This window comes from Episyrphus balteatus, chromosome 2, assembly GCF_945859705.1.
Source record: "Episyrphus balteatus chromosome 2, idEpiBalt1.1, whole genome shotgun sequence".
Classification (NCBI taxonomy): domain Eukaryota; kingdom Metazoa; phylum Arthropoda; class Insecta; order Diptera; family Syrphidae; genus Episyrphus; species Episyrphus balteatus.
This window is the reverse complement of record NC_079135.1, coordinates 19,103,104-19,119,372: the sequence shown is the minus strand read 5'-3', so window position 1 is coordinate 19,119,372 and position 16,269 is coordinate 19,103,104. Positions and strand designations below refer to the sequence as shown.

The following is a 16,269-nucleotide window of genomic DNA, read 5'->3' as shown; positions in this document are numbered from 1 at the left end:
AAATTATAAGAAATTCGATGAATATTAGAAAAAAAAATATTTAATCCACACATTTTCCATTAATTTTAATTCATTGCAACAATTTTTCATTTATAAACAATTTTGTTCCAACTAAAAATATTTTTATTTGCAGGAAAAATTTCATTTTTAATGCAAAATATTTCTGTCGGCAATAAATACTATTATTTATTTTTTACAACCAAAATGAAGGTTTGTCATACTGAATCGCGTCAATAAAATTGGTTTTAATGTTTAAACCTTTCCCTGCGTATCTACTACATATGATTTTCTTATCGGTATTCCTTTTAATAAATAATTCAAAGCCATTAAAGGATTTTTTGAAGTGAAAACTTCTTTAGTATCGTAGTGATTTGAAACAAGATGAAACGAAAAAGCGAAACGAAAAATCAATTGATCATAACTTTTTTGTTTTAATAGATATATGAATGAAATTTATACAGTAGATAGGTAATTAATAATAAATTATGATTGTGCAAAATTTAAATTAATTTCAAATTCAAAATTCTGAGATAACGTGTGTTTTCTAAACACGTTATATCTTTTGATCTAGAGCACATAACAAATTTATTTAACTTTAATATGCATACTGATAATATTACCTTTCATTTAATATATCACACATAACGGTACGTGCTCTACAATTTATATAATCTTTAATTGAAAAACTTGAAAAATACCTCAGAACATTTGTTGCCGATGACCAGCCAGCAGTAGAGGATGTACCTTTCTTTCTTTTTTTTGTAGGCATGGTAGAAATATGATTGAAACGTCATATAAAAGGTGAAATAATAATGATATAAAATTTTGTATAGCTTGTCTTTTAAAAAATTGATTTAATGGCGTTAGAAGAGAAAAAAGATTGATTGTTTTGCTTTTTTTATGAAAACTAATTGGGTTAAAAAAATTCTAGCTCTTTTTGTAGATGTTGTATAGACATGGTCGATATAAATATTTTGTAGAGTTTCACTTCAACCACGTGTGAATTGCACACATGATTTTTTTAAATATCAATCTTATAGAGTAAATAACGGTCACTGTGGCGTATACGTACTGTTTTTTTTTTATTTATTGAATAGCATATACGACAGTTTTAATACTTTAGCAATGAGCTAGATATTTAAAAGAGCATCTGTAGGCCTATTTGGTGCCAAAGTTAGGACACATTCATAGGATTTGCTGAAACGAATCTCATAGGGAGATTGGTTAAAATTTTAATTAATGCCTCCAAGAAAGCTAGAATGTATTAATTCAAAAAAAAAGTAAAGGAATTTTTAAATTTAACTTATCATGGTTTTCCCTTTTCGTATACATACTTACCTACTTTTGTAATATACATTTTGTACTTTTTTAGTTTCGGGCAGTTTTAAATCAAGTTCCGTATATTCCTTCGAAATATGTAGGTTATGAAATGAAAAAAACACCTTTCAGTTCTTAATCTAAAATCTTTTAATTCTTGGTAAGACATTGTTGGGGCTATCGGCCGTATTCTGCTATTCGATTCACGTGAAAGTCTAAAATAAGAACCGTTTAAATGGGCGTTTAAATTAAACTTAAACAATTTTTTTTCTTTAAAATTTCTAAAACAGACGGAAACAACGTTTTGCTCTAGAAATTAAGCGTTTTTTCAAAGCCATGTTGACGTGGTAAAGGAAGGAAATCTTTCAATTCACGTTAATCGAATAGCAGAATACGGGTGTATATATTTGGCGCCGGGTACAAAGGGGTTAAGTCAAAAAAGGTAATTTGGATTAAAATTGAATTGAAGTTTCAATTATTTTGAAAAAGTAATGATGCAGAGAAATCATCTATAAGATCTTTTTTAATATCCATATGCTGTTGACCAGAAAATGAACTTTCTACAAAATTGGGTTGATTTAACACTTTAGAACCATTTAATCTTCAAAAATAAACTTGTTCCAAAAAAATATTTGTTTACATTGATAGAAAAGTTTAATTAATAAAAGAAAGTTGGAAATATCAATTTGATTAATAACCAAATGTGAGAATTCTTTTTGAGCTAATATAATACTGTAGAAAAATGGCTTTTCGTTTTCTGTCTTTCTCTTATAACGCCTTGGGATCAATTTTAGTATGTATTTAAAAAGGAGTTAAGTCAACTTATGCCCTTAGTACCACACAATTTCAAACATTTTTGACTTAAATACTTTGTACCGAATCATTTCTAACGGAAGGAGATACGCTAGAAATATGGCGATAGGACCAAACGAAAGAGAAAAAAAACTGACTAAAGTCCAACCCCTTTGGCAGCAGAGATATACCCACTCATGAAAAATGCACCTCGGAAAAAAATTGTAGAGTCTCTTCCATTAATTTAAACTAATTACACGCTCACAGGAATGGTTGGGTTATACCAGTTAAAAAAGAAATTGTTAAAAGTCCTTTTCAATTCTACAATAAAAAATTTACTCAAGGTCAAATGTATAGATGATATTAGTTTCTTGCATAATATTAAATATATTAATTTTAAGTCGAAAAAAAGGTTTATTTCAATAACAAATACATAATTGAATTACATACTAGAATTTGGTGAATTTCACCTTCGTCCTTATAGCCACAGCCTAAGCCAAATCAGCCTGCAGCAATGTATACATAATATTGCTCCCAGTATACATCACGACATTCATATGTGCACGCACAAACCAACGATATACTAACTAATTTCAATATGGTAATAATTTAATTTTTTTTTTTGTAGGCCTTTTAGATACGAGATCTGTGCAACATCAACAACAGCAACGGCAACAAACTACTTAGAAGCCAAAAGAGAACACAAGAAAAAGGAACGCACAGCAGATTTTTGAACACCTTTTTTAACTTTATAGATACAATTTTTCGGCTGCGGCTACGCGTGAAGTGCAAATGCGATACTTTTTTTTCTGATATGCTAAGTAAAAGCATTTAACGCATGCATGCAGTTTGCACCAAATAATGGAGCCAATGGATCACCTGGGCACAAGTAATACAATTTTTCGTCCGTCGTCGGTCGTCGTTTCGTTGAGTATATCTGAGAGCGTTTTTTTTTTTTTATTTCGCATTTACTCATTTTGCGTTTAAGATGTTTGGCTTTGGCATGATGAAGGTGGGGCTGCTGGGTGCACTGCAGTTTGATGCATTAAGACACTGCTGCAACCTGAGAAAAATAAAACCCCAACGACAAGTCTTAAAGTCAAAAATCCATCTATATAGGCCGTACGATCTCACAGTGGTTCTTCGCTGCAACAGCAGCGGCGGCAGCGATAATATGCTGCTGCTGATGCTGATGCTGTAGTCAACAGTGGTAGATCATTTATAGTTTTTTATTTTTTTTTTTATTTTTTTAGGTCGTTTTATGATTTGCCAGAGCAGCAGTGGCTGCACCGCCGCCGCCGAAAACGGGGCAACATTTCATACATTTACTCGATATTGGTTTCGATTGACCGTATATAAACGACTATAGGGCTAGGCCGGCCATCAGTATCTCGTGGTGCTCTACTTTTGGTGGAGCTCGATTTTTGAATTATAAACTCTGCCTACCTGTTTTTTTATTAGTGCAGTTGCGTGGCTTGATAGCCAAACGATATTATAAAACGACGACAGCGATTTAAAAATAAAAATAAAACATCATTGACGCACGATAAAGGATTACTATTTACTCTCGGTTTCGTTTCGCAATTATTACGTAATCTATAAGTGTATTTCTGGAAAAGTGTGATCATAGTAAAATAAAAAATATAAAAAAGGATAAACGAGGATAAGAGTTTATTGCCTTTCGTAGACTTACCGTTTGTGTGTGTGCGTGTGTGTTAAACGTAGAGTGTGAAAATGAAGGTGAGTCAATAAGGACAATTATATCAAACGGGAATAATGTTTTGAACAAAAAATGACAATACCAGCAAATGTTACTTCATAATTTGTTGATTTCTGTTTTTGTGAAATTAAAAATTTTCAATGGAATATGGACACATTTCAAATACAATGGACTATATTATTAATGCAGTGCAATATTCAATGCAAAACAGGATAACGTTCTACGATCTATTTTATGAAAAAGCTTACAAATTGCTTGAAACTCGTGCTTTTTGAAACTCAAATACAATAAATTAGTAAAATTAAACAATGAGTTACAAAAAAAAAATGTGATGAGAAACAATTTGAAACATTTAAACCGAACATTTATTGACTGTAATTATGCGTTAATGGTATTTTCAATAATATTAATTTTCAAAAACAAACAAACGGATGTCCCGTTAATTGGATTCCGAAAAAAAAAAACACTTTAAATTAGAAAAAAAAAATTAGCCTGCGTTATTACGTTATTTGGTCGTAGGAACTTTCAGAAAGAAATTTAAAATAAACCCTGACAAATTTGAATTTTGATTTAATGCAAAGAAACAGAAAAATGCATTACTGATATTCCGTTCTTAAAGTAGGCACTTGGAATGTATTTATTTGTATCCTTTTGGAAAATAATATATTTTTTTCTTGCCTAAACTAAAAGAGTAACTAATGATAGTTAGATTTTTTTTTGAGGAATTTCATACAAATATGTAAAAAAAAATACAAAATTATATCCTTCTAAACAAGATCTGCCATTTAGTTTCTTGTAATAACAAAGACTTTTATAAAAACAATTCAAAATCGTTGGAGTGGTTTTTCAAAAAAATATTTTTATACATATTCCTACCTATACAAATTTTATAAATTTTTTAACAAAAAAGATACTTTAACAAAATACTTAATTGACGCAGTTTCAAACCATTAACATGGGTCCGTTTTCAAAAGATTTGATTTTTCGAAAAAAAATTAAACTTTTTTTTAAAAAATCCAAAAATGTGTTTTTCAAAAAACGCTTTCAAATAAAAATTCTCTTTGAAATCGGTTAAATCGTTTACGCATAAGTCAAAAGTAAAGAAAACGGTTCTCTGACAGGTACCATTAATAAAGGTTTAATATATTTTTTTCACTTTTAAAGCACGACCTTGGTTCTTACAATATACAATGGACTAAAAAGCTAAAAAAGAAACCATTACAAAATTTTTTTTCTTAGTTTTGGCGTGTTTATGATTATTATACACATTATTATACACATAAACAAAAACAAAAAAACGGTTTCTGTTTCGAGAATAAGTATGAGTTTCTTAGCTGGCAAGTAATTTTTTGGCCCTAAAAATATGTATCATTAATTTTGTCTCTCCCAAAATCTCATAACTTCCAAATTTAAAAAAAAATCGCTTCAGTAGTTTAGGCTGTAATTTAGGATAAAAACAGACTGACAGAATTGCGAAACCCAGCTATCGCATTCTCTATCATCGTAATATCATACCACATTGTTATCTCGAGTTCGATTTTTTAACGAACCCAAAACTTGCCTTTTAAAAAAATGTCATTGGTTAAGCTCTCGATAAGACATTCAACGATGGCCAAAAAATATCAAATTTTTCGTAAAACCACTTTCTCGCTTTTTTTCCAAAATATTAATTCTTAATTTAAAAAAAGGATCAAAATCGTTTAAGTAATTTTCGAGAAAAGTATAATCATTCGAAATCGTTGAATGGGAGCTACCCACTCTTTAGAACAGATAAAAGGGCAAACCGTGGAAATTACAAAAAAAAAAGTCTGTTTCAAATTTGAAGCGAATTTAATGACCAACTGACGTTTAGTTCTGGTTTTTTTTTTAGAAAATTTCAAAAAAGAAACAAAAATATTACAAAAACGATAGCTGATCGAAAATTTATGAATTTGAAATCGAGATTAACATATCAAAATAAATGTGGCAAACCTATTAATTTAAATTAAAGATAGAAAAGAAAAATTAAGAATATTGAACTAAACTAAAAAAAAAAAAAAAACCGTACAAAATTATTAAGTTTAAAAAGATTACATTACGCAAAAAAATATTGCTTCAAAAACAGGAAATATATTACGGCAACCAATTGAAATTGCCGAAAGATTCCGAAAAATTTCGAAAAACATGTTTCTTTCTTTATTTTCGAATTATGTGAGAAATAAACCTTTTTTCCAAAAACAAAATTTAAGAAGAATCTGATCTGAATACAAATCTTAAGTTGTCCAACAAAATTTTATATTGCAATAATGAGAATATATTGACAGATTCCAAAAAAAATACTGTTTTTGAATGAGAAATACATAATTTGATTTTTTTTTAATAAAAAAAGGTAAAAAGATGTTAAATTTGTTTTTATAATTACTTAAACACTAAAGATTTTGACCAAAGAACCAAGGAAACCATTTGATTTCTCATAAAAAAAATGAAAATCGCTACAGCCGATTTGTTTGTTAATTTTTATATGTATACAATTCTAAAAGCATTAAAAAATCGGCACTTAAAATGTTATGTTTTCAAAAAATTGATTTTTCAAAAAAAAAATTTTCTAATAATTTTCATAATAAAATAGTCCTCTGGTTTGGAAAAAAATTGTATTTAAGAATATTTTTAACATATATTTTATGAGTACATATTTCAAAGTTGGGTATGACAAAAAAATATAGAATTTTCAAAATCGGTTTTAAACAGTTAACAAAAATCAAAAATTGCTGAAAATTTGACGAAGCTAGATTTTTTTCAATAAATGAAGGTCCAAAACACAGTTTTTTGGCCCTTCCTAAGCATACCGTTTTGTAATAATTGCACTCTACAAAGAAAGATAATTTGTTACCCCTTTTTGCCACACAATGTAAAAGTGGTTAAACTATCCTTTATAAGAGAATTATTTCTTTAATTTTCATTTAAAAAAATAATTTTACACAATTGAACTATTTTTATGAAGATAACTTTAATATAACTTTTTTAATTGACTTCAGAAAATATATTTTTTTCGATTCAGAATAACAGAGAACACAAATAGAAGATTATTTTATCGAATATTTTATCTGATATGCCATTAACGAGAAAATTACAAATCAAAATAAAGAAGTACCATTGATAAAAATTTATTAAAAAAGACATATGTAAATGATACCAAACGATAAATCTATCTTACAAAATTATTTTTAGTTTTTTTTTCATTCAAAACGTAAAAGAAATTTAGTCCTTTAATAAAATAAAAAAAAAACTCCAAATTTGACTCAAACCACTTAAGTTTTTTGTTGATATGAAGCACGAGTTAAAAATAGATAACCAACCATATATTCCAAGAAAATAAAACCAATTTTATATTTTACATTGTTTTTTATTTAAATTTCTTTCTTTGCACAGAAATTCATCACACTTCTATGCGTTCTCAGCTTAAATCTAGCCAGTTCCACAGAACTTCCCCCACAACTACCACCCTGCGTACATGCCGGCTACTCGTATCCAGCTCCAGAAGTAAAATTTTCCGTTGGACCAGCGATTAGTTCACTCAAACTAACGCCTGCAGTTTCAACTTATTCCGAAGGTGGTAGCATTAAATACGCTTCAGTTGGTGAGTCTGGAAGTAGTTATGAATCATCCGAAGGATATTCTGGCTACTCATCTGGTGGAGCTGTCAAAATTGAAGGTCTCTTACCAGGAGTAAAACAATCATCATATCAACCAGCTGTAACCTATGCTAAAGCTGATAGTATAAGTTATGCAGATCAATCGCCAGCTTCAAAATATGCCGGAATTAACCCATCGGGTATAGCTGTTTCGAATTATGTTGCACCAGCTATAAGTAAGCAAATTTACACAGCTCCAGCAATATCGAAAATTTCCACAGGTCCAGCTTATATTGCTCCTGCTTTAACTAAGATAGCTACTGGACCTGCTTATCTTCCACCAGCAGCAGGTATCACATACTCTCAGCCTGCTGTTGCTAAAGTAGCTTATGCAGCTCCAGCGATATCGAAATACTCATCTGCAGGAGATTTATCTTCGTATATCTCGAGCCAGGGATCAGTTCAAAAAATTGCCACCTATTCAACTCCTGGTTACTCATATTCTCAAGCCACTCCAGCAGTTGCCAAAGTAGCAACTTACTCATCCCCAGCTATTTCGTATGGCCCAAGTTTGGCAAAGGTTGCAACTTACACTTCACCCGGTTACTCATTCGGAAGTACCTCTCCAGGGGTCTCAAAAATAGCAACTTATTCCTCACCCGGTTATTCCTATTCCCAAACTGGACCAGCAATTTCAAAGGTTGCTACTTATTCATCACCAGGCTATTCCTATTCTTCACCAGGTGTTGGAAAAATAGCTTATTCATCCGCCGGCGATGTTTCACACCAGTACATTTCAGGAGGATCGAAGTTGGCTGTTTCAGCTTATGCACCAGCAGTCTCGTACTCTGCACCAGCTGTCTTAAAGGCTTCCAGCTATTCAAGCCCAGTTTCATATGCAGCGCAGCCTATTGTTACAAAATATGCTCAACCATCATATTCTTACGCTCCAGCAGTCTCTTCTTCATACTTATCCGGAGGCTCCAAAATTGCCTACGCTGCCCCAGCTGTTGCAAAAATTGCATCCCCCGCCATATCCTACTCCTCAGGTGGAGCAGTATCCAGTCAATACATATCAGCACCAGCTAAAATTGCCACCTATTCTGCCCCAGCTGTAACAAAAATAGCTTCATATGCTTCACCATCCATAGCTTATTCAACAGGTTCAGGACATGCAACTTCAAGCCAATATATATCAGCACCAGCTAAAGTTGCATATGCTGCACCAGCTGTAAGTAAAATTGCCTATGCAGCTCCAGCAATTTCGGCACAATATGTTCCTGCACCTGTGGCAAAAGTGTCTTACGCTGCTCCATCATTAGGTTATTCTTCCGGACATGCAGTTTCTTCACAATATATATCTGCACCTTCTAAAATTGGTTTAACTGCCCCAGGTTCTTATTCAGTATCTGCACCAGTTTTGACAGCTGGACATGCAGCGGCAGCTCAATACATTTCTTCGCCAGCTAAAATAGCTTATGCAGCTCCAGCTGTAGCAAAAATAGCTACTCCAGTCATTTCTACACAATATGTCTCAGCACCAGCTAAAATTGGTTATGCTGCACCTGCTTTAGGAGTCTCTTCCGGACATGCAGTTTCCTCCCAATACATATCGGCCCCTTCAAAAATTGGATATGCTGCACCTGGATTAGCTAAAATAGCAACTTATTCTGCTCCATCAATATCATCATACTCATCCGGTGGACATGCAACATCTTCTCAATATATATCTGCACCAGCTAAAGTAGCCTACGCCCAAGCCCCAGCTGTTGCAAAAATTGCTTCATATGCTGCACCAGCAATTACAACTCAATATTTATCACCTGGACCTAAAATTGGTTATGCTACTGGTCCAGCTTTAGCAAAGGTTGCATACTCTTCTGCACCGGCAGTTTCATCGCAGTACATTTCAGCACCAGCCAAAGTTGCCTATGCTGCACCAGCTGTTGCCAAGGTTGCATCTTATGCAGTTCCAGCAGTCACAAAGTTAGCGCCATATGCTGCACCTTCGGTATCTTATTCATCCGGCCATGCAGTCTCTTCACAATACATATCTGCCCCAGCTAAAGTTGGATATAGTGCGCCAGCAGTTGCTTATGGTGCACCAGCAGTTGCATATGCTGCTGCCCCAGCAGTTGCTAAAATTTCAGCAGCTCCACTAGTCTCAACTCAATATGTGTCATCGGCTGGCCATTCAGCTTCCTATTCAGCTGGAGCGCTTGGAAAGATAGCAACTTATTCATCGGCACCTGCTGTATCATCGCAGTACATTTCTGCACCTTTGAGATCGCAGGCTTATGGAGGACCAGCTTTGGGTAAAATTGCAACTTATTCTTCCCCGGCAATATCGGCTTATTCGACAGGTCCGGCTGTTGCGAAGATAGCTACATATTCATCACCTGGTATAGCTTCGTACTCAACTGGACCAGCTGTGTCTAAAATAGCCACATATTCGTCACCTGGAATTGCATCCTATTCAACAGGCCCTATTGTTTCGAAAGTTGTTACACCAGGTCTGGCTTCATACTCAACTGGAATTTCTAAAGGAGGTGCTGGTATTGGAATAATTCAGTCTGGAGGTGTAATCTCCAAATCAGCTGGATATGCTATTTCAACTGGACATGGTATTGCAGGTTCTATTGGTACTCTTGCTGGACCAGCTATTGCTTATCAATCAGGAATTGGATTAGGAAAAGCAGTCAGTGGCTATAGTGGTTCTGGTTCTGTTTCATATCACGGAAGTGGCGGTATAGGCAAATTAGTATCACCAGGTATTGCAGTTGGTAAAATTGCAACATACTCAACGGGCCCTGGTATTGGTGGTATACATGGTGGTGGTATTGGCCTTGGGCTAGCTGGTGGTGTTGTGGGAAAATATGGTGCAATTAGTTTGGGACATTCTTCTGTTTCACCATCAATAACATATCATGGTGCATTAGCTCAAGCAGCTGGACAAAGTGGTAAAGGACTGGGACATGCTTTAGGAGTAGGTGGACTAGGTGTTGGTGCATTGAAAGTTGGTGCATTAGGTGTTGGTGCTTTAGGAATTGGTGCACATGGAGTTGGCGGTGAACATGGAGCTGATGCTTATGGTCGGCCATTCTTTAGATATGCTTTGGGAGCACCTGCCGTTGCTTCGTATGCTGCTGCACCAGCTGCATATGTGAAAGCAGTTCCAACTGCTGTTGTTAAGCCAGTAACGTCCAAACACTTAGAATATTACGTGAGTACATAACCTTACTTTATTTTGTTTTATATTAAACTCTTAATTGGTAAATATTTAATAAATAGGTAAGCCGTATTTTTGTAGTAACCCATTATTTAGCTGAGTAAGTCATTAATAACACGGTGCGACACTGAAAATACACCCGAGGCACGGGTTAGAATTAAGTTAGAGACTTGAAACATGGGGAATATTTTTTTTAGTTTATTTCCAACCATATAAGATCCTAGGAGCATTTATTATTTTAAAATAACGAACACCCTATTGTGCACCTTGCAATTCACATCATGAAAAGCCACATTTTCTATTTACGAAAAAGTAGCATAGATTCCGCAGTTTTGGTCAAATTCAATCAAAAAAATACGCCAATTTGTGCCTAAATGTACATTCTTTCAGAACATAACCTTACTTTATTTTTTTGTTTGTTTTATTTTGCAAAAAAAAATGGGTAAAGTTGAAAAAATTGGGAAAAAAATCACTTTTTCAAGATTTGTGGGATAAAAACCTACACTTAATTTGTTTAAACAATAGACTTATATACATCATTCAAAAGGTCTGGAAATCTTCTTTCCAAAAACATATAACATATTGAGAGTTGTTAGAAAAATTACTGAAATATTAATAGATTACATCGTAAGGTCTGTAAAAATGGTTTTTTGTAAATAAAAAAAAATGGAGGGTTCCAAAAATATAACAAAAATATTTTTATGCATTATTCGACCATACGAACAGCCTAAACTATGTTATTTCTCGGGTGTATTTTTTTTTTTTTTATTTTGTAGCACAGTGTAATGTTTGTAATCAACATCAAATGACTACATTTATTTATTTTTAAATCCCTTATTGTTAAGGGATCAAAAATGTATAAGTTTAAAAAAAAAACTTTCTCTAAAAACACAAATCGAATATTGTATGAACCTTAGCAATCATTTGTTGTTCTTAACCGTGCAAAATTCAAGTGAGTGAGTACTGCGAGTTACCACAAGAACACGGCTATAATAAAATTTGTATGAGTATTATCAAAAAATTAATTGGGATCGGAATACCAGTCATAATTTTTTGTTAGAATCTTTTTTATGGTTCAAAAGAAGAAATAGAATTTTTTGTATATCACCTAAAATATGAGTTTTTGTAAAATATCGTAAAAATCGTTTTCTATAATATAGTCTAATTAATTTCTTAATTCGTATAATATTTGCCCATTATTTCTATTGAAATTTTCTGAAGATTTTTGTATGGCTTTTTACTTTCTGGTACTGAATATACCTACCCTCAATTCTTACACCTCATATTTCGATATTTTCGAATCTGAAATCTTTTTGCCAAATCCGATATCCGGATTTTTTAATGTTTTGTAAAGAGTTTGATGTTTTGACTCCGATATCATATTCCTGTAAAGAATACCGTGAATGAGAGCGAAACAGGCTTAATTTTCCTAATTTTTGTATAATATTTTTCAAAATGATAACAGTTGAAGTTCTCAAAACAGTTAGGGATTCCAAATTTTAAAGCTGTCACAACCGTTCCTGACCTTGCCTTGAAAATAAAAAAATAATCCTTGTTTTAAGAAACCAAAATGAGCTATTTAAGAGTTTTCGTAAGTTCGTATGTACGAAAAATTTTAAATTGTTCTTTTATGGTAAATCTCCTGAGAACCAATTTATTTATTTAAACTGGTAAACTTTGTGTTGCGTTTGAAAGTTATTGCTCAGTGAATGTCTTAAGTTTTGAACTTTTACTGTCAAATAGCAAAACAAAATATCAATTTTTCAGCTGTTGATAATTTTAGCCTTGACTTGTTTTTGTGATACTTTAAAGATATTAACATTGCAACTTGAACTTAAAACCTATAAGTCTAATGCTTTTCAAAATATTTTTTTTTTTTAATTTCTCAAATTCTTTGAAAAAGAATATTTTTTTTAATATCAAGTTTGATACAAGTCCTCGTATCTCAGTCAGTTTCATATCGTTTCATCTCTGTATTTAAGGTTTTTCCTTTTAATTTTTTTTTTTAATTTATTCATGAAAAGAAGAGATTCTTGTTTGGCCTCATTTGAAAAATGTTTTTATTTTTCAATATGAAATTATTTCAGATGATTTACCAAAAAATCATTTATTTTTATAGAATGATGACCTTGAACTTTTTGGATAGCCTTGAATTTTTAAATTTTAAAAGATGTTTAGCGGAAAAAAACGCTTCAAATGTCTTTTTAGAATGTTAACTTCCTTTTTTACATTATACATTGTTCGATATACTGAAAGAATTTGATTTTATTGAAATAATGTTTTCACGGTTTAAGTTTTTCAATATTTAAATAGACGCCGCAAAAAAATAAATAAGAAGAGGAATCAAATTGACCTTATTGATTTTTTACTTGCGATATAGGTACTATAGGGCAAGTTTATGATTCGTAAAAAAAATCGAACTCGAGATAACAATTTTACATGACATTACGATTATGGAGAATGCCAAAAAAGTGGGTCCGGCAATTCTGTCTGTCTGTCTGTCTGTCTCTATCTGGAGCTGCAGCCTAAACGAGTGAAGTGATTTTCTTCAAACTTGGTAGTTAGCAGTTTTTGGTGATTCCCTAGAGGGGAAATTGAAATTTTTTTTTTTTTACCAAAACTAACGGTACCTGCCATATAACGGAAATAGAAAAGGTAATTTTTTTCAAAAACGGCTCTAACGATTTTGAGTAAAATTTTTGTGTGTAGTACTACACATAAGGGCCAACTTTTTAAATAAAAAAAATATTTTTTGTACCGTTATTAACGGTACCTGTCATAGAACGGTTTTTTTCGTTTCTGAATATCTCGTACAAAATTAACCCGATTTAAATGAAAATTTTTATACAAAAGTGTGTAAGTAAAGATAATATTAAAATTTTAGAAAATTTTCAAAAAACGCATTTTTGGTTTTTTTAAAAATATTTCAAAATTTTTTTTTGAAAAATCAATTTTTTGAAAACGGATCAATGAAAAATTTTGAAATTTAGTTATTATGTGTAAATTAATTATTTCTTCAAAATGGCATACCAACTTTTTTTTTGAAAAATGTTAAAAAAATTTTATATATAAAAAATTATTTTTTTAAAAAACGGCTCCTTCAATTTTCAAAATTTTTTTTCTAAAAATACCTTTTTATACGAGAAATAAAATGGCATATTTGTTTTTTTTTTTTAAGATATTTTAAAACGGAGTTTTATTAATTATAAAAACAGATTTAATTTTTTTATACTACTTTTGAAATTTCTTCAAAATATCAAATTTTAAATTTCTTGAATAAAAAGCTTTAACATTATAGTTACTTTAAGCATAAGAGCAAGTACGTGCGACTCCAGTCGTGCAATTTATTTTTGTATGTTTTCGAGATATTTTAGAGAAAAAAAATAACGTTACACATTTTTTTTTATTTCTGTATTAGGTTAACCATATCTTGTTAAACTATCTTGTAAAACTAATTATGAAATGAAATGTAGCTAAGCTACCCAAAATCCTGACAAGGTGTTAAAAATAGCACAAAAGTGCCTAAATGAAGAGATTTGACAAGTTATAATGGCAACTTTTTTTAACAAATATTTATTTTACATGATAACGTGTTATACATCGATAAACGCTCGATGTATGCATGCAAAATCGATACGAAATACGATTCCTTTGAGATTATTGTCAAAATAAGGTTTGCAAGTCAGGTCTTTTGTTTAAAAATGATCTAATTGATGAATATTATGCACCTTTTGGATCTTGTCGATATTTTGTTTTTTTTTTAGATTTTAGATTTAGATTTATTCAAACAAAAAGTATATGGGAATATATTTTGGTTTGAAATTTAACACTGTTAAAATTAAGGTAAATGATCTGTCCTTGAGATTAATTAAACATTACCATCACTTTGGATTAAAAAGTTGAACGATTTGTATTTTGCAGCAGAAGTCCAGGGTTCGAATCCCAAAACTAAAGCACAATACTTTTTTTACATTTATGTTTTTTTGCTTTCAAAAATAATTTTTAAACCTAACAATCAGTTTTTGATAGCGATAATTGAATCTTGGACAAATACCTTATTTGTAATAATAATATTTCAAATAAAATTAATCCGACCCTGCTAGACAAAAAACACACTTGATTTCTATCTAATATACATACTTATTTAATATACATACGTATGTAACTGCACCTCGTTTTAGTCACACATTTTTGATCCATATACAAATAATCTTACTTCCGTTTGAACAGCATATTGATTTGAATATTTCAAGGAAAGCTTCACGATTGCTTGATAAAATATCAGGGAGAACTGATCTAATTTATAAGGCAATATGCAAACAAGGTGAACATTGCCATTAATTTTATTGATCTGTAAAAAAGTAAAAAAAAAAAAAAACATTCAAATTAGATCACCAAACTCATGTTTTTATTCTTAATGTAGCTTTGATTTTAAGTAAACTATTAGCAGCTACGAGTGTATGCATGTGTTATTACTTATACATAAGTAAACAGAAGGTGTGTAGTTGTTGTAACATATCTTTTAATCAATTTAATTCAGTCTTTTACTCAATAATATGGTGTTTAAAACCCATATTTGGTAAAATTGTTCAAAATTTCTATGAAAATAACAATTTTTTTTTTTTTCTTTAATGAATTAATCAATGATTTATTTAAGGATATCGACCAATAATCTCATTATAGACATCAATTTAATAATTTTTTAATATTTTATTTAGAATGATCATGCAAGATATGCATTTGAATATGGTGTAAACGATCCCACAACCGGAGATATCAAACATCAAAAAGAAGAACGTGATGGTGATGTTGTGAAAGGTGAATACTCTTTAGTGGAACCGGATGGAAATGTTCGCACAGTCAAATATTATGCCGATTGGGAAACTGGATTCCATGCTGAAGTAATAAATAGCCGAGATGCGAAAGTTATTGCCAAACGGAATACGAGAAAATCTTAAATTTTAGCAAAAAAAAAAAATTAAAAAAATGTTTTTATTTTGTTTTTTATTTTCGATGTATTAACTTAAAAAATACAAAATTATTAGTTTTTTCTTTTTTTTTTTAATAAAACATACATACATAATTATTTATGTTTTGAAAAAAAAAAGAAAAGATTTCATATCCAATGGAGAGATATTTTTAAAGAAAAACAAACAAAAAATACTCGTAGAATAATTTTCACAATCTCATGTCCGCTTTTTTGTCACCAGCTTTTTATTTTTTTTATATACAATAATTACATCATCGTGAATGCTCATAAAAATATTTGTAATGAAATGTAAATAATATTTATTTAAACAAAAAAAGAAAAAAAATGCAAACAAAAAAAAAGAACAACTACGAAAAAAAATTTGCAACCTTGTTATTAGTAATTAAAAAAAATAAGAACAAATTAAATGTTAACCCAACGCGATATGGGAGCATTATGTTAGATATTTATCGAATGTGTAAAACTTTTGCAACAAAAACATTTTGAACAAAAAAAAAAAAGATATTTTTTATTTGTTAATATTAATATATTTTTTTTAAATTGTGATAGAAGTGTCTTACGTCATAATTTTGTAAATGAAAAATCGCGACACAATAAATTAAAAAATGTA

At 30.9% G+C, this 16,269-nt stretch overlaps 1 protein-coding gene across 1 annotated transcript; it reads left to right on the top strand.

Annotated features, from left to right (window-relative positions):
• The first annotated feature begins 3,418 nt into the window (after positions 1-3,418).
• On the top strand, positions 3,419-16,243 carry LOC129911778 (uncharacterized). Its single transcript, XM_055989691.1, has 3 exons — positions 3,419-3,849; positions 7,238-10,663; positions 15,388-16,243. Exons 1-3 carry the CDS (start codon positions 3,844-3,846, stop codon positions 15,625-15,627), a joined length of 3,672 nt encoding a protein of 1,223 aa, XP_055845666.1. The 5' UTR covers positions 3,419-3,843; the 3' UTR covers positions 15,628-16,243.
• The last annotated feature ends 26 nt before the right edge of the window (positions 16,244-16,269 follow it).

Coding starts and splice junctions, on each gene's coding strand:
- LOC129911778 (XM_055989691.1), top strand. Junction 10,664..15,387: donor CCAAACACTTAGAATATTAC/GTGAGTACATAA, acceptor TATTTTATTTAG/AATGATCATGCAAGATATGC.